Source organism: Lepisma saccharinum, chromosome 23 (assembly GCF_977018435.1).
Source record: "Lepisma saccharinum chromosome 23, izLepSacc3.1, whole genome shotgun sequence".
Lineage (NCBI taxonomy): Eukaryota > Metazoa > Arthropoda > Insecta > Zygentoma > Lepismatidae > Lepisma > Lepisma saccharinum.
In genome coordinates, this window is record NC_139251.1 from 5,896,290 (window position 1) to 5,915,921 (window position 19,632).

Below are 19,632 nucleotides of genomic sequence, written 5' to 3' on the forward strand. Positions count from 1 at the left end.
GAAATAAAATAAAAGATATAATGAGTTAAATATTTTGTTGTAACTATTGGAAAATATTGACACCTCGTCGTTGTTTGAAATGAATTTGTCAAGGCAGAGGAGAAGCTTCCTTCCGAGGTGACGCCAGAAGTTTACGACCCCCACCCCTCGCGGAAAAGGGGCTGTTATGGACAGACCTCTTGAAGCGGGGTAGGAGAAAGTCTTCACGGACCTTCCCCTTAATAAAAACCTTGATTAGAAAGTGACATCGTTCTTAGTCCACCATTTATATATGTATAGAAAGATTTCAACACTGGGAAATATACAATATTACAGGATTGTAAAAAAACAATTATAAAATCACTGTAAAATTTAAGAACGATAAGTAGTTACGAGGATTTCAGAATAATTCGTTCCGAGTAATGTTTTGGTCCTATAAACTTAGAAGAATCAGGTAATTGACTTGAGGTTTTATTTCAAATCTACTTTATGTACAAAGAGGTTAGTCATAGTAGACACCTACAGTTTAAAGTTGAATCATAACACTATATGCCTCCATCGAACACAGAACCCCTTGCTTACAAAAGGACATGTGAAAAATGCTAACGTTGGGATAACCGTTAAAATAAAATAAATGATATTTGCATGATGGTGGATTAAATGTGTTGCTTTAGCTGACTTTCGCAGTTATAACTATCGAAAATTATATATTTGTAGTTAGGTTCGCCTAAAATATATTGGTTGTTGGTTGATTTGGTGTTTTATGTTCACTTTATGCACAGTAAGGCTACCTAAAATATATTGGTAAAATGTTTTACATTTTCACACAAATGTCAAGTTAATGTACTTGAAGGTTATATATAGTGTAAGTATGAGACATCACAGAGGGTGGAGGGATGGTTGTTGAAAGACTGCTGAATTCGCCGCATTATTCATACAAGGGGAGAGGGAAACTCTGCGTTCAAAACGTAAATATTCTCACCTAAAACGCTAATAGCAACAAAGGAAGAGGGGAGAATTGTTTTCATCTTTTTGTCCTCAATATGTAGCATGCATGTTCTAGTACATGAGAAGCAGCAACTTGAACTTTTCTAAAGGATAAATGAAAAATCTGCTGCTACCAGGGGCTCTGTATACTGGGTTCTACTCGTAACGGTGTTTTCACATGTTGACTCTCATGCTAGTCATTCATGACAGTCCGTGCTCTTAGTAGGTCATTCCTAATCAGTGACATGAATAGATATTGATATTTTTTAACATTAAAATTCAAGAAACTATTTTCTAATGAATAATTTCTTCCTTTGTAGTTTATATTAGGTGCAGTTATGTAATAATTATAATAATTGCAAAATTATCATCATTGAAAAAAAGAGAACCAATTGCACGAGTTTTACACATATTTTATCATTCTCTAAACCTCAAAATAATATGTTAATATTGAATCAATGCTTTTTCTTGTTCACATCACATCACCATCACCTCCAAATTAGCCGCGATTGAAGGGTGTGTGAAGCCCTACACATCGTTTTATCTAGTCTGATAGATAGTATGGTCATTGTTAAGAGGTAAAAGAAAGGTAAAGTGCTTAGCACTACGCCATGAAGGCGTATAGGGGGTGTGGGGGTAACGCCCCACTGTTAAGAGACTAAACAAAATGCATGACTACATTTAGAATATAATCGTTATATTTGCACCTTCAAGAGTGTTTACAACACGCTCCGAAACGTTTGTCGGAATCATTGCAATGGGTGTGATTTCGCGTACATAATTGTGGGGGACGTTGTTGGCTGAATATCATCCAATGGAAACAGCCGCTGAGGCTGTAATGGTGATCGAACGCCGGACCAAATCATTATATGTGATATCGTTACCACTACGTCATTGGGGACAATTACGATAGCAGACAACATTTACACCATTTCGCCATCTTTATTTGCAGTTGAAATTAATTTTACAGCGAACTTGAAGCATATTAGGAGTACTGTATTCCCAACTAATTGCCCCCATGCACACGCCACTGTTGCTTGTGTATATAAGTGTTCACTCACTTACAAGCGAAACCGAAACTCGAGCTCTCAGCGAGACAACTCCCGACTGTTTGGCGCCTGAAATAGACGTTCGTTGGAACATGCATTTCTACAGTCGTGGCCTTTGTCCCACTGCTTTGGTTGCCATGAAGTATTTTGACAGGTTTCCGTCGTTCGCTGCAGGATACATGCAAGGCTTAACAGAAAAATGTTAATGATATGCATATGATATAAAATGGTGATTATGATTCGGAAATTAATACATGATTTCTCTTCTGCGGAGTGCAAGAATTTTCTCTTCCGATAAAATTAACAACACCGAAATAGTAAAAAAATATTTAACCAGAAATCAACCTCTTGATATATTACCAAAGCACTTACCAATCTTTGTTTTTTAATACTGCCGATACTGTGCGTAAATGCAGTCTGTAGCTACCCCCTGCCCCCAAAATGATATGTTTATTGTCTCTTTATATATATATATATATATATATATATATATATATATATGGTTCTAATTAATTACTTATTTGCCACATACGACAGATGAAATCGACATAGGAATTCGAAGCCGAATTTATTGTGCTAAGAAAATGAGTCGACCGACGTTTAACAATCATTACGTACTTTAACTTTTCCAGGCAGTCATAACCGAGATATATAAAACAACGTCTCGATTATAATTCTGTTGGTTAAAGTTGGATAATTTTTCGTAAGTAACGAAAACGCTTTGTTTCTTTTCCGAATAGAACCTTTCAATAAACAAATTGATAGAATGATCGAGTTCGTGTTTAAGTCCACTTTACTTACAGATTAGTTAATCGGGACTAGACCTACAATTTAAACTGGAATCCGAACCGTTTTATGACTAAACGTTTTATCGAACTCCCCGGGACCCCTTGATTACAAGGCGACGACGTTACCACTACGCCAAAAGGGAGTACCAGTAACCTATATATATATATATTATGAGTACAAAGAAGAGTAACAGTGTAAAATTTATTTTCGTTGCTCTATTAGACACCCGATATTAACACACTTTCAAACAACATCTTGTACATATGAAGCAAATTAAAAGTGATATGTGAGGGCATAGGAGTGAGCACGGGGGTTGCCAGTGGTGCAAAACCGCTTTAAGTGTCCGATGTCAATGTAATAGTACTTAATAATAAATAGTAATTGGTAAATAATAAATAAAAATATTGCCTTACTGTAATGAATATCCACAGTCCAGTGAATACTTAAAAAAGTAAAGAGATATGGAAGAATATTTTTTTTTACTTTTTGACATTTTGATATATATTTTGTAATGGCAACACTGACGTTTTAAGAAATATACATAACTTCTCTGTACGACAACTTCTATTCCTTAGTATTTTGAATCAGTGTGCAAAATTTCATGTCTATATAGCTAATAGTAAAGGAGTAATTAATTTTCACAAAATGGTCAAACATCATACGTTGGCAATGAACTTTCCAAATATATCCATGCTCGCCGTGTTTCGCTCCCCGTGTGTTTACTGAGGGGAAAATTCTACCATGAAGTGGGAGGGGAATTCACATTGGACTTAAGCTGTGGTATTTTATTTCCGGGAGGATGTTTTAGTTTATGCGGGGAATATTTACCAAAGGGATGATTTACACTGTGACACAGTCAGTCATTATGTAAGCCCGGGACCTCAATGAGTTGTTGCGCTACGCGTTATATACATTGGGTATAATATTTTACACCTAATTTCATAAAATAACAATACGTGTAACATATTTGTGATACTTGATAAGCTGATTGATTGACTCTGAATTTCCTTCCAGTATATGTCAAACATATCTACATATCTAGAAATAAGGGAACTGGCTTATATTGTCCATGTATGCTATCCTGCGACCCATCAAGCTTAATATTTGTTAAGCACGACTGGTATGTATTATTTTATAAGATTCATTCGTGGCGCTATCTTATTATATCTATCGTTGTTTTTGCAATTTCGGAAACATAACTTAAAGTGATCCGTGCATACAACACCGTTCCAAAGAGGTACATTTTGAGGTTGTTGGGCTAGGACATCATCCATTCTCAATCTCGATAATTTTGGAGCTGAGGTGATCAACACATCACCGGGCCACCTTTCGATTGATTGATTTAGTTTATTTTACTTCGACTTTTGTGACTCTTGGCTCTGTGTGGCTGGACTCTTGTGACACTGTGGACTTTTGTGACTCTTGGCTCCTTTTTGAAGATGGGGATGAGTGATGAAATGATTAAATTGATAAATGGACATTCACAAACAACCAAGCCCGAGCGGGATTAGTACCCGGGACCCTTGGCGTCGCAACTCGACGTGCTAACCACTCCTCGGCCACAGGGTCTGGCTTGTACGAGATGAATATCTGACAGCAGTAGCAGGTAAAATTAGATTAAATGTTACAGCTAAAAATAGTATTAGTATTAATAATAATGGAAAGAAATGTTTTCCCTAATTTACTGAGTAGAGTAGATACTATACTACGTTAAGGACTTTGTGTGTTTCTTCCTGTTGTGTAGACAGTTTACTTCCACACTTCTGTTACATGAATGTCTTCATGGTCTTATTCTTTAGGCAGCATACTTTTTACTAACATTACACGTCATGTAGAGAGTATGTTGCAAATGTTGCCAGCTATTGAACCGACCGTTCCTGGTTAAGTCAATTGACCATATTTACTACATCAATATTATTCCATAATGTGGGGTGTAAGGGGTGACCTTCCACGAAGGCGCCCAAAAGTCAACCTCACTTCCACGTAGTGCACCCTGGACTAAAGACTAACGAGGCTCTGGCGACTGGCACTATGGCCAGTATAATTTTGTGTGTGTTGTCCTGTTTGTTGTCCTTGTGTGTGCTGAGTGCCCGTTTACGGCCTCAGCTTTTAACAGAAGTCAGAACATTTTAACATTTTTAGTTATGCAACGCTAGAGTTGTTATTTGTTATGATAAGGGGCTGGCCCCCGTATAATGTAACGGGAGCAAAATAGCCTAAGTGCTGACGCTCCCAAAATTTTAAATTCAAATCAAATCAAATTCCATAATGTATTCGTAATAGAGTCAATTTAATTTAATGTACTGGCCACCTATAACGGAGCTCTTTCTATAATTACAATGGGTTACATAGAAAAAATAAAATCCATCAATAAATAAAAATTGTAATAATATACTAAAACAAAAGAAGGCCAGAAAGAAAGAAAGAAAGTACATAAATAATTGTTTAAATAATACGAATAGAACTACATAGAGAACATAAAGCAAATATAATAGTATTAGCCAAAATATTCCCAAAATACATATCCATATACATGGTGGTGCAAAATTCCGTTTACAACGCGGAGGAGGTGAATCGCCAAGTGAAATGAAATCGAAAATGTAAATGGAATTTTGTCGATTGACGCACCGTGTCAGAGCTAGAGGATGCCGAAATTGTGTGAAAATGGACTTCACACCTCCATATGCCGACAAATAGTACTCAAAAAGAAGATGCGGCACGATATCCCCAAAGAAAACACACCTGGGTTTAGCGATTGATGCACAAATCGCGTGTCGAAAATGAATGCGGCAGGGATTCCCCACAAGAAGTTAGGGATTCCCGGGAATACGTATGTCCGACATGGAACGCAGGTATCGAATGGGGGTACAAAGGGAAATGACGGAGGTCACAGCACATGAAGAACATTTCGCCAGGAAGCGTCCGAAAAGCAGGCTGCAGAAGGGGATTCCCCAGAGAAGAGGGGACACAGACAACATATGCAAGAGGTGTACTATGATGACACACACGTACACAAGTAGTATCCAAGGCTGTACGTAGAAATGAAATACGTACGTACACGTGAGAGAACGACCAGCACGTACTGATATCAGCTCCAAATACTACGACGGAAGACGTAGTAGTACATAAAGCTAAGCTAGAGGCGCTCAGCGGGATGCTACCTGTCAAGGCCCGCTTTCGCTGGTATACATACGTACAAGCAAGGCGTAAATGTAAGCGACTAGCGATCTGCCTGTCAGTTATGCGTGTTGTCGCAAGGTGTTCATCCTGAGGCGTGTGGTGAAATTGAGCACATTGATAAAGTGACCGTTAGGAAGTACGTAGTGCGTACCATCTGTGTTGTCTATACGGGGTGGACACCTGTGTGGAGTGTTCAGTGCTGTAGTCGTGAACGGTACATCACAATTTACTTTCGTACGTGTTCGTGTACTCATTTGTGAGCCTGACAATGGCGACGTACACCACCAACGAGTTTGCCGACATGCATTTCGTTTACGGTGAGTCACACCAAAACAGCCATCAGGCAAGGCGTGTGTTTATCGCGAACGATTTCCAAATCGGCGCCTACCATCACAAGTCCTGTTTCAACATCCACTAAAAATCTAATCTGAGAAATCTTGATCACATGCCGTGCTTCAGAAAAGCGGCACTAACTTAAGAAAGTAGACATCAAATGAACAATACCATTTTTTAACAGAAAGTGTGTTAATGATACCATATTCTCTGCATGATGAAATGTCTTAGGTTTCTTTGTTCAGAAACTGGTATTCAGAATTTAGGGCTAAAAATGTGCAGCATGCGTGAGATGCTCAAGAAACAATAATATTTTCAATACAAATTCACCTCCTCTGGGAGAAAAATACACCTACATAAATTAATGAATATAGTTGAAACTCTTGAACTGGTCATTTTGTTTATAGAAAATTAATGCGGAAGATTAAAAGATATATTTCTGAATAAGTTATGCATAAATAAGAATTGTATCAATAGTTTTATATGCGCTTCAAAGTTGATTGTCCTCCACGGAATCAACTTTGGTCACTGCGGCGGTACTGCAGAAATTAATTTACAGTATAACCTCACAAATGATAATTATTTAATGTTCAGGACAAGGAATGCGAGAAATAAAATTGCCCAAGCAATTTTTGCATCATGTTGCAATGATTAGTTGTTGGACTTGTATTAAGGTCTACTGCATGCACAGAGGCTAATATGGACGAGAGCTTCTATTGTAATTTGAACCACATAAACAAATTTTACCTACACCGGGGATTGGACCTGGGAACCTTTGATATCAGTACAACAGTTTTATTGCTAAACTCTCGGGACTAGAAACCCAGTTATATTGATTGATGGAGTTGTTGTTTTACGTCCACTTTGTGCACAGTGAGGCTAATCGAGACTGGACCTACAAAATCGGCTGTCTAAACTAACTTTCCAGTAGAGACTTTAACCCCTATACTTCTGTCAGCTTCTACGCTGAATATCACATGTATTCTCTGCAGCATCTATACGCTGTTTTTCTGTTTCGTCACACTTCTAGTTCTCTGTCGAGCCAACACGTTGGTGCCCCAAACACAACTGTTACGTTCTATATGTAGTCATTACGCCTTTTGATCTTTCTGTCTGGAGCATGGACTCGTTAGACCTACACTGAAGCCGTCTTAGGATTATGGAAACACCAACACTGATGTATAGAGGTTGTTTCCGGTCTATGGTGACGAAATTGCACACCTTTTGCAGCATCACGAAGCGTGGAGAGAACGAAGCTGCCAGTCGTGTGGGCACGTTAGACCGTTGAATGTGCATGACAGGTGAGGTCATTGGGTATCGGGAAGAATACCGCCGAAAATCAGTGCATATAGGGAGGGTTACATAACTGCACTTTCCGACGTAAACTGCAGTTATAGTACCATTATAAAACTGTGCAAGGAGCGTGGAATCACTCTGTCCAGAAATGGCATATCACAGGTGTTGAAAGGGGCAGGTAAGACGAGGCGTGGGATGATTCCTGTGGGGCAGAAACAGGCCAACCCCCGGCCTGCCACTAGCCGCACACCAGCTACGATTCGGGATGTCAGGGCGCTGGTCACCAGGGAGAGTCCAGCCACACAGAGAAATATCGCAAACCGGCTACAAACATCACTGAAGAGTGCACACCGTCATTGACTACGATTTGTGTTTGGAAAAGCGACGCAAGGGGAGTGTTCATAAGCTCTTGCCAAAACACATACAGGAACGTCGCAACAACTGTCTAAATCTTTATGAGCGACACCTGTCAGGTGAAAAATGGAAGTTCCTTGTTACATTGGACGAGGCATATGTTTATCTCAATGACTGTCACAAGCCACGTGCAAATTTTTATCGATCGACATGTTCGAGGGACTTTCAAAGATGGTTCACTGAATGTAAGGAAAGTTTTGGCACAGGTTTCATGATCATTGCCGGATACTCGTACAATGGCAAGCAGACCATACATTGTGTTGCCCAAAATACGAAGGTTAATTCCGATTATTATCGTGCTAACGTCCTGACACCAGTTTATCGCCATGACATTCCCCATCTCTACGGGAGGGATCAGAATCGTGTGTGGGTGAATCAAGACAAGGCGTCAAGTCACACATCTCGCTCAACACACCTCTTCCTCCAACAAATGACAGAATAAACTGAAATTCGTGTCATTCCTTTCAAAGACATTCCAGTGAAGTCACCTCATGCCTCACCGATGGACTTTTGCGCCTTCGGCCTACTGAAACGAGCCTTGTCTCAGAGAAGACCCCGTACCATTGAAGGGCTATGGAAAGCCTGTCAGGAGGAGTGGTTGAGGCTGGACATGACTAAACTTCGTGTCAGTCCCCTACAGTGCAAACGTCACTGTCCGACAATTGCCAAGATGCAGGGCCACCAAATAGAGAACTCTCGATGGTGGTGACATGGTTTCTCTTAAGGTAGGAACACTTTGAAATCGTCACCAGGGATCGGAAACAACCTCTGTATAGTTCAATTGTTTTCTTGGAATAGGTTAATACAGTCGCTTTGTTTGTGTGGAAGTATGGAGTAATCCTCAATTTATAGGACGAAGTTTTAAAGGATACTGACTGGTATATTAATCAATTTAGGAAAGTGTATACCAAAACCTGTTCTACACACGCGGTCTCCGTCATATTACACACAGGAAGTGCGGTCCCTAATACCTATTCCACACAGGGAGTTTCCTTCCTATTACGCACATGATGTACAACAACTCACTCTCCATACTAACTAAGTTCTGAGGTATTTATACCCGAGGTTTTACTCTCCATTCCCTGTTGATTACATAGTTCTCATATGATAATAACGTTACACAAATTGGAGTTTTTTAATAAATATGTCGTTTAATTATAATGCATTTTAAAAGGTGAGTTATTATATGATTGTTTCTTATATCTTGCTTCACAGAAAGAAAAATAATGTTCTCAAATTGCAGATGATAGTTAAATACATCAAATTGCATTAACATATGTCGTTTCATTTCTTTACCTTACGTGCTTATTCGCTGAACAATCAGTACGCAATGTAACAACGCTACATTTCCGAACTTTTTACTTAATAATAAAGCCAAACAAATTGCATGGATCAAACGATATGCCCATCCCTACCTGGGAACAACGGTGTCTATTAATTAAGCATCTCTCTACAATTGCAATTCGTTTGGTACCGACAATCCTACAGTTCTGTACTGTGTGTGTTTCTATTATATGAGCGTATTCTTCCTATGCCAGATTTACTTGGTTTCGGGGTCAGATCCCACTTCAATTTGTCCTCATTTTGACATTTGAGGGGGGGGTTTTGCCCCCTAAAACAGTTTTTAGCCGAAAAACAGTTTTGAGCCCTTTTATAAACCTGCCAAGTTTCATGGAAATCGGAGGGGGACACTTAGATAACCTCCCTTGTAAGACGATTTGCATTTCCTCTTGAAAAAACAATAATATTTATAGTGGTTTTGGACAACTTGTGTTGGGGCTAACCGACAGTTAAAGGAATCCAAGAAACTTCCAAAACAATCTAAGCACAATGAAAGTTACTAAAGAGCTCTTATCAGCTTAGCTTTCCACTGGCATTTTAATTTTCCTTGAAATCCTCGTGCAGGTGTCATATGGGAGAGTGGGACCGAATGAGTGAAATACCACCTCAAGAGAGTTGTTAGAAATGCCACACTTGCCCATGAAGAGTATTGTACAGTATTAACACAAATCGCAGAATGTTTGAATTCCGGCCCGTTAGTTAATTCCTGTGATCGCAACGACATGCAGGCGCTTACTCCAGGCCATTTCTTAATAGGAGATGCATTGATAACTACTCCCGACAGGGACTGTGCTACAACCAAATTGAACAGACTGTCGAAGTGGCAGCTCGTGCAAAGGCTGAAGCAGATGTATGAACTAACTTTCTCAGTTACAACGTGGGGAACGAGCAACATAATCTACAGGCTAACGTCTTGGTTGCGTACAGATAAGTTAATCTTGCGTCTCAACAGTCGAAACTTGGCAGAGTAATGGACGATTATCCAGGTGAAGATGGATTAATTAGAAAAACAACAATGATATCCAGTGAAGGAACAAACAAGAGGCCAGAAGTGAAATTTTATTTTTTACCACTTAAATATGTCGAAGATAAGTAAAAAAAATAAACGTTCGAAAATTTAGCATAAATAGCTAATAGCATTTTTTGCTCGAAATGTTTGAAATTGCATTCAATTTAAAATTGTTCATTCAAATATGTTCTATATTGTGTATGAATCTTTTCAAGTTTGGGGAATGTTTCTCACCTTATACAGCTGGAGCCACGATGACCTCCGGAATACTCTCAGGACATTGATGCATATTGTAAAGGGAGTGATTAGCCCATGAGCGACGCTATGAGATGAATTTCAGCTATCTGCAATAAATGTATAATTTTGCAACTAACATGTCATATACTCGTATTTTATTGTTTTTACTATGTTTGCTACTCTGCCTACAACATCATAACCATTTCTAGGAAATCTACAGACCGCGTCCGAAAGAGTTTTTCTTGTTGGTAAGCTGTCGAGAAGAGCTGGCTCTTTCAATGCATCTGTAGAGACATAATGATAGGTAGAGAACATAATATTAATGAGGGAGATATTCTTACAGGGGCTGTGTTTTATTCTCGTAAGGAACAAATGATAAACTTATGAAGTTGAAGAATAAGTCAGTTTTACATTCTCTTCTAAAAGAGGAAATTAAGTCTTTAGTTATGGTTCGCCATGCCATAAACATTAATTTCACGATAATTTAAAATATGCAGGTGATTCAAAACTCCAGGGATATTATTTTTACCTCTTTGAAACGGATTCGGGAATGGTAGATGCAACTTCACCTGGGTACATCGGTATAAGATCCAATTTGTGAGGCTTGTTCGGAACATGGTCGCAATCTTGAAGTCCTACAAAGTGGATCACTGTCATTTTTTTTTAAATTACAAAGGGGTCATGTACGGTATAAAACACATAAGAACATTTTAGGAAATTGGATGCTTTATGGCATGCACGGGCTACGGTACCCACTAGTTTGTCCTAGAGGATATGCTCAATGGCGTCCCATCGTTCCGAAAACATTCTTGGAGAGTACATCAGATTTCTTCAAAGTAACACTTGGTACGAGGTATATTATTTTTATTAATTTAAGCACAATAGTAAACCTATTTTGACGATGTTTTGTCGATTTCATACTATTTCATACTCACACTTGGTACGAGTGTCATAAATTCTTACGAGTTAAAGTACGTAACACCTACACCCACCCACTCACAACTAGGAACATCCACGAACACACACGCACACCTACACCCACCCACACCCACCCATGTACACCCACGCACACCTATTGCAACTTTGTGATTTTTACCTCATACATGGTACGAGGCCTATTGTTTTTATTAATTTAACCAGTACTATAATCAGATATGTTCAAAATAACACTTGGTACGAGGCCTATTATTTTTATTAATTTAAGCACAATGGTAAACCTATTTTAATGATGTTTTTGTCGATTTTATACTATTGCAATTCTGTGAATTTTTACCTCACACTTGGTACGAGTGTCGAGGCCTATTGTTTTTATTAATTTAACATATTTTGACGATGTTTTTGTTAATTTTATATTATTGAAAATCTGTGATTTTTTCATCTCGTACTTGGTACGAGTGTCATAATTTATCACGAGTTAAATTACGTAACATTACATAATATTGTGATGCCCCCTATATTAATTTCCCTTTATTGTATTTTTATAAGGGTAAACTATTGCATCATGCTTATGCAACAGGTTATTACATAACATTGCGCAACATTACAATGGCACAGAAGGTAACTTGTTGCATCATGTTTATGCAACAGGTTATTAACATAACCCTACAGCTCTACAGCACCTTGGCGGGCCTTGGCTTACCTACCGACTGCTGGTCTCCCTCCCACACTGTTCCTCCGTCACCTGTTAGAGCGTGGAGTTCTCAGACCAGTGTTGGGGTGACGGGTGATCAGCCCGACGAACCCCCAGCCGTTGTTGTAGGTCTTCTTGACCAGGTTACGCTCACTCACTCGGAGCTTCCTAATTTCCTCACGATAGTGGGTTGCCACCGGCCCTATACGTAGGGCGAATAAATTCCGACCAGAGCCGGATTCGAACCTACGGCGTCCCGCAGCGAACGATCTCAAGACGAGTGAACGCCTTAACCCGCTCGACTACGGAGGAGGGCGTTTAACGTATACACGTTTAATATTATCTTAGGTGTCTTGAGCACGTAGTTCAATCTACTGACGTTGAGATGGCCTTGCCTGCTGTAGCACGGTTCCACGTAGTTCGCAACAGGTTATTACGTAATATTATGATGACTTGTATCTGACGTCGTGTCTTCTGATTAGCTTTTTGTCTCAGATGATTTTAGGCTACTTAAAGAGTTTTTTGCATTACATTATTTGAATTTATGCAACCTATATAAATACCACACCAAAATACTCTGCGATAGTTGCAGAGTCTGATATTTTCTTGACATTTTACAATATATACCAACATGAAAAATAACACTAAAGACCAAACGTACTGAGGCATAGTCTTACAAAAAACTGAAACTTAATAAAATACTAACCTGTTATGATAAGATGTGACGTGACAGATTAGTCAGTTTTGTGAGATCAGTTGAAGAGTACGGACGTGTTGTTGCAGTGCTCCTCTATACATTGTTTCATGTGCTAAGCACAGGGGGATATTTTACTATATGTATTTATTAATTTTTTTTATACTAAGTACAAATATATATTTTATATAGAATAAAAAATAGCTAATATAAAATAAAACGTCATGCATATTTTTGGGTTTAAGAAGCAACAATAATCAGCCTGTAGAGAGAATTCCAGTAAACATGGATGTATTTTGAGAAATTTATCATCAATTGAAAGGGTTACTTCTTGTTCACTTAAATAGTATTTGGTCTCATGTTGACGAGGATACTGGAAAGCACTTACTTTTATTTAATAATAACTTATCATCATATAAGTTACCTGTTAGTGGGAAAATTCAAATAAATATTTCACCACCCAATGCGGCAATTTTGCACATAGGTCGAAATTTGTATAGAATTAAACATAGTACATTATTTCCTGATACGTCTTATGATGTGGAAGCTGGTGAATTTTTGTATGCTGAGATAATTGGAGAGTATGATAAATTGATTCCTCTATTTATTGAAATAAGAATAATCTATCCTCTTATTAATATATAAAATACCTAAAACAAAAAAACATGGATATATTTGGTAAAGAAGGCGACAGGAGATTCCAGATAATTCAAGCGAGATTGATAGTTTAGATGCACGTCTAAAGAAACTGAAATCAGATTTACTCATATTACAGAATTCGCTAAATCTAAATATTCAAGCAGAGATTACAAATCTTCAAACTCAACTGATTGATCCTATAGTAAAAATTGATGGAGAATCAAATCTTTGCTTGAGAAATATACTAATTTAGCTTCAATAGATAATCTTCAGAACTGAAACAGCAATTAAATGACCATGCAAATAGTATTCGTACCGAACTTCAAACCATCATCCAGAATATCAAAACTCAAGAAGAATATGAGCAGGTAAATGCTAGTATTGCTAAATTGTAAGAACAGTTTCAATCTTTCGAAGTTCCTACATTGCAAAGTATCAAATCTGAATTACAGACAGATGAACTGCATACAGCTATAACAGAAGTTCAATCGAAACTGCAGACATTGGAAGATTTTATCAATAATTTACCTTCATCTTCTGAATTAAATGCTATTGCTCGGAACGTTGCCGACATCAAATTACAGTTGGAGACTAATGAAGATTTTGGGAAGATACAAGGTACCATAGCTCACATAGAAGATACTATGGCAACTATGAGAAATGAGCTAACAAGTGTATAGGAAACTCTGGAATCGAAACTGCCTGGCATTACTGATATTCTAGCTATAGTTCAACAGCAAGTTACTAAGCTTGAAAGCTTGAATACTGAATCAGAATTATCGCATTTCCATCATCTTATTGACGACATTCAGAGTAAATGAGAGACACTGCAACAGTCTACACCTACGCAGGATGACATAACGCAACTGCAAGAAATTTTGAAAAATGCAGCTGATGCAACAGAACTCGATGTTATAAAATTAACTCTTACCACACTTCAGAATACTGCAGCTGCTTTGCCTACTTCTCAAGAAATCAGAGCTATATGGAGAGCAGTACATCGAATTTTAAAATTTGAGGATATCAAAAACATTCAAGCAAAAATTTTGCAAATTAGAGAAACCGTTGCTAGTCTCCCCAACAATCAAATAATTAATGAACTACATGCATTATTTACAGAAATCAGAAGTCAAGTACACGATCTTACTACCCTGAGTTCTAAGTTGAAACTTGTAGAAAATTTACAGGAGATTATTTCTAATATTACGTTACAAATTTCTACTCTTGAAGCAAGTTAAGAATCTGCTTGATCAGGTTTTGCTACTTAACTTCACGATCTCAAAGAGGAATATAAACAACTGTATGTTGATGTAAAAATCAAACCTAGCTACGATGAGTTGGTTCGTACTATCAACTAACACGTGGAACCGGTATTAAGCAGACTAGATGATGTAGATCCTCGTCAATTTTATTCTATGGAAATTGTTAGGTTACAAAGTGTTCCAAATGCTCGAGGGTACTGGACGTACGCCAATGCTGGCAATGTAGACAAATTATATCCGTACACTCAGGTACATGCATTTTTTGTTTATGGTAGTTTACGATTTCTGAAGATTACTTTTCTAAAACATGGAAAACATATTGAAGTTCCTCAGTTTACTGTAGGCGAAAAGATGGTATACACAAGGCAGTTCAAATACCTCTTGCATACTGGGATGAGTCTACCAATAAATATAAAGTACATGACGACGAACAATTATCAGTTTTTGATATTGAAATTGGTGACAAGCTAGTATTTGACATAAAGCGGTTATACCCTGAGAACAATCCATTTTATGCGATATTCTCACTTCGAACTCGATGTCAAGACAAGATATAGTTCATGAATTACACAAACCAGCCCTTCGCAATTACAAGCGATTAAATGTAGTAACAAAAGGTATAAATTAATTCCTCCAGGCTGATCTGATTGAGATGGCTCCTCCAAGGGGAATTTTAAAAAATTTGGATAAGATAAATCATGGTTACAAATATATGCTTACAGTTATTGATACATTTAGCAAATATGTATGGGCTGTTCCCCTAAAATCCAAGACTGGTGCTTGTGTTACCGAAGCTTTTAAGTCGATATTTAGTGAGGGAAGGAAACCAAAATATTTACAGACAAATAGAGGGAAAGAATTGTACAATTCTACATTTGGTAAGTTAATGCAACAACATAATATTAAACATTATTCAACATACTGTGATCTGAAAGCTAGTATATTGGAACGATTCAACAGAACATTAAAAAATCGCATGTGGAGACAATTTACTCTACAGGGCAATTATAAGTGGGTGCAAATATTACCCGAGCTAGTTCATGATTATAACAATACAGTACACAGTACTATTCACGTAAAACCTGCTGAGGTAACCAAATCTGATGAGCAACGATTGATTTCTACTGTTTATTGTAAAAAGTACAGATACACTACCAAGAAGCCAAAGTTTAAAATAGGGGATCATTTAAGGGTCAGTAAATATAAGCAGCTATTCGAGAAGGGATTCAATAAAAATTGGAGCACGGAGTTATTCTCAGGGGTTCAAGTTTTACCAGGGAATAGAAATACATATATCATAAAAGATAATCATAACAAAATATTGAAAGCTAGATTTTATGAAGAGGAACTTAGTAAAACAAAATATCGAGATACATATCTAATCGAGAAAATAGTGAAGAAGAAAAATAATAAATTGTATGTGAAATGGTTAGGTCTGCCAGACGAAAGTTGGATAGAAGCAAACCAGGTGATTCTTTGACACCAACATGGTATGTGGTACAGCGTTTACCAGATGTAGTGGAAACTAATAAAAAATGGAGAGTTTTTACCTGATAACATAAAATGCCTCATTGCAGGCTCGTCAGGTTGTGGAAAAACCACTTTGCTGGTTGATGATTGCTTGCTTGCCCCCAATTGGCTAGATTGGGGAAATAGACATTTGTATGTATTCTCAAAAAGGTTAGAACAACCGAAATACCAACAACTCATGAAGTTGTACGAGGGACTGAGCAAAGCTACATTTGCATCAACAATAAAACCTCTCGACCAATGTTTGAAAAATTATGTTGTGGTGTTTGATGATATTCTGGAAAATCAGAATGAAATTGGATTTTTTTTTACACAGGGTCGTCACAAAGAAATAGAGTGCTTTTATTTAGCTCAAACGTATTCCAAAATTCCCAAAAAACTACTACGAGATAATACAAACTTAACCTGTCTGTTTCGTCAAGATCATACTAATTTGAAACATATATACGATGATTATGTGGGCGGAAACTTAAATTACAACCAATTTTCAAAATTCTGTTCATCTTGTTGGAACAGCGACGATTTTTTATTTGTCACTATCGACATGAATCGTAAACCCAACAATAGTAAGTTTAGAAATAAAATCAACGACTGTTTAAACGTTGAAACGATATAAATAACCATTAATCAAAAAAAAATATGACGAAACATAAAATAGAAGATAATTCGAAATTAAGAGAGTACAAACACAAACGTCAAGACCAACCTATTATCGATGCAATCAGTGGTCTTGGTAAAGAGATTAAGAGTGTTACAGAACAAAATAAAAACCTCATGAATGAATTGGTACCTCTTACTGTTAAAAATTAGACAGATTTCCCTCCTACGCCATTATGTAGTATCCACACTCCTCTGGTACTTAAGGAACCATCTGCTAAAGCAGCTATAGAAGAATCAGAGAAAATCGAGTTGGGTCCCCTGGCAAGGGATTACCTGAGTACAGGAAAATTCGAAAAAGATGATGTATTTGGTTTGTATCTAACTATGGAGAGAAATGAAGGCGTAGTATGGAAAATTGGCAATTCTAAAGTAACATTTGAAGGGGATAACATAAAAATTAATTTGGGTGGGAGAAACATAACCGTAGGGCTATGGCAGCTCATTACCAAAAAACAAACAAAACAATTTACAGAAGATGATTATCAAAGTTACTCTGTAATTTTGACACTCTCTGATGCTTTGTGCCAAAATAACGATGCCAGTCGAAAGCGTGTGAAATCGAGCAGAGGGAATAAATACAAAAATCTGATTAAACCTATCTGGAATCAACTCAAAACCGGTAGTGGTATAAAACAATACAATACTCTACCTAAGGAATTTGTATGGGTAAACGATGTGAGAAAACTTTTAGATAGGTAGCTGGTTATTATAGGGGAGGAAAATGCTGGGAACAATAATTTCCATAATGAGAAAATGGGTATTGTAAACATGATTAGTGACAAATTAGCTAATTTTATTGTAAACGATCCTAAAGGTATAGGATACTTAATTAAAATTATCAATACTTTACCTTCTAAATTCTGGAATATATCAGAGGGTCGAGGTTTAGTGAATGATATTATTAATAAACTTCCGTTCGAGTTACACGTACCTGGTTACCAATATTGTGGTCCTGGTACTAAACTTGAGAAACGAATAGAAAGAGAGGACAGGGGTATTAATCCTCTGGATGCAGCTTGCAAAGAACATGATATTGCTTACAACACACACAAGGATCTGAATGATCGTCATGTGGCTGATCAAAAACTGGAAGAGACAGCTTTTGGAAGATTAACAAACAGAGATGCATCATTGAGTGAAAAAAAAACAGCGTTGGGTACAACCATTGCTATGAATACAAAACAAAACTTAGGGTGGGGTTTGTAATATAAATACCCTGAAAAATAATAATAATAATAATAAAACAACATGAAACCAAAAGGAGTTGTGTACCAAGTACCATATCATGATCTTAAAAATTTAAAACTTAATTAGATTTTAACTCAAAACCAACAAGAAAAGAAGAGGCAATGTATAGCCAAAGGAAATGGAAACAAATTATTACTCAGTACGCCACAATTAAAACGATTGCAAAATACAAGAAAGAAAACACACAGTGGAGGATTCATATTCAGCATTCCAACTATCCTGGCTGCATTGGGGGCAGTTCGGAGCTTAGCTGGGGGTAGTGCTGATATTTCCAAAACTGTAATTGATTCGAAAAAAAATAAGGCAGAACTAGAAGAGCAAAGCGTCATAATCTTGCCATGGAGAAAGAAAGAGGCAAAGGTGTGAAGACTAGAGCACTCAGAACATTAAAAAAAAGAAGGATCTCTTACCAACCAAGACATTGAATCTTTAATTAATATATACAAAATTAAACACTTCAGGGGGGTTTTCATGTCTGATTCTCTCCCTAAAGGTAGTCCTCACTCTCGCGAAAGTGACATGGTGAATTTGGACAAGTCCGAAAACTTTGGTACTCATTGGATATGCTATTATAAACAAAATGACAATGCTTTTATTTTCGATTCTTTCGGAGGGATACCCCCTACAGAATTAATTCGTTACTTAACACATGTTAAAATTTATTACAACGACGATCGTATTCAAGATTTCGATCAAATTATATGTGGCCATGTTTGCATTACGATGCTCATAATTATAAATAAAATACCAAACATCAAATTAAAATATTTTCAAAAGCTGTATTATATTTTAAATATGGGAATTTTTCATCTCTCCAGCGAGACTTCGGTTTTGAAACTACATCTTCACAATGATATTATCAATCCAAAATCCAAAGCTCTAAGAGCATTCTACAGGAAGTATCTGATACCGATTGTAACTACGTACAACAATACTATATTTGTAGGTAATGAAAAAATAATTCTTCCTCCTGAACAGTATAACTTATCTACTTTACAAACACTGTCTTGCTTTCTCAAAAGTCTGTAACACACAGAGTAGAGATTGTAACTACCAATGAAACAGTGGACTTATCTACCATGGAAGAAATTTTAGGATTTGAGAACAATATCAAATTAGAAACAGGTGTTAGGCACATACGTAAATTTATACCAAAATTCTTAGCTATTCAGACATTGAATATTCACTGTAACATTGCCAAAGGTATGATTATCAAAGCAGAAGAAAAATCGATAGGCAGTCACAAGGAGACAGGAATCATTGCTACATTTAAACCGAATTCGGAATTTATGAAACCCATCTTCTATTCCCCAATTCCACCAGTCTATTTCCCTGTTTCTATTGATAAAGTTAAT

General features: G+C 37.2%; 1 protein-coding gene across 1 annotated transcript in view; it reads left to right on the forward strand.

Moving 5' to 3' along the window:
* LOC145977851 (uncharacterized) overlaps positions 1-3,905 on the forward strand; it is a 142,002-nt gene extending 138,097 nt beyond the window's left edge. The window contains exon 4 of the mRNA XM_083110175.1: positions 3,819-3,905. Within this exon, the coding sequence (XP_082966301.1) occupies positions 3,819-3,905 (87 nt within the window). The remainder of the gene's footprint in view (positions 1-3,818) is intronic.
* Positions 3,906-19,632: the final 15,727 nt, after the last annotated feature.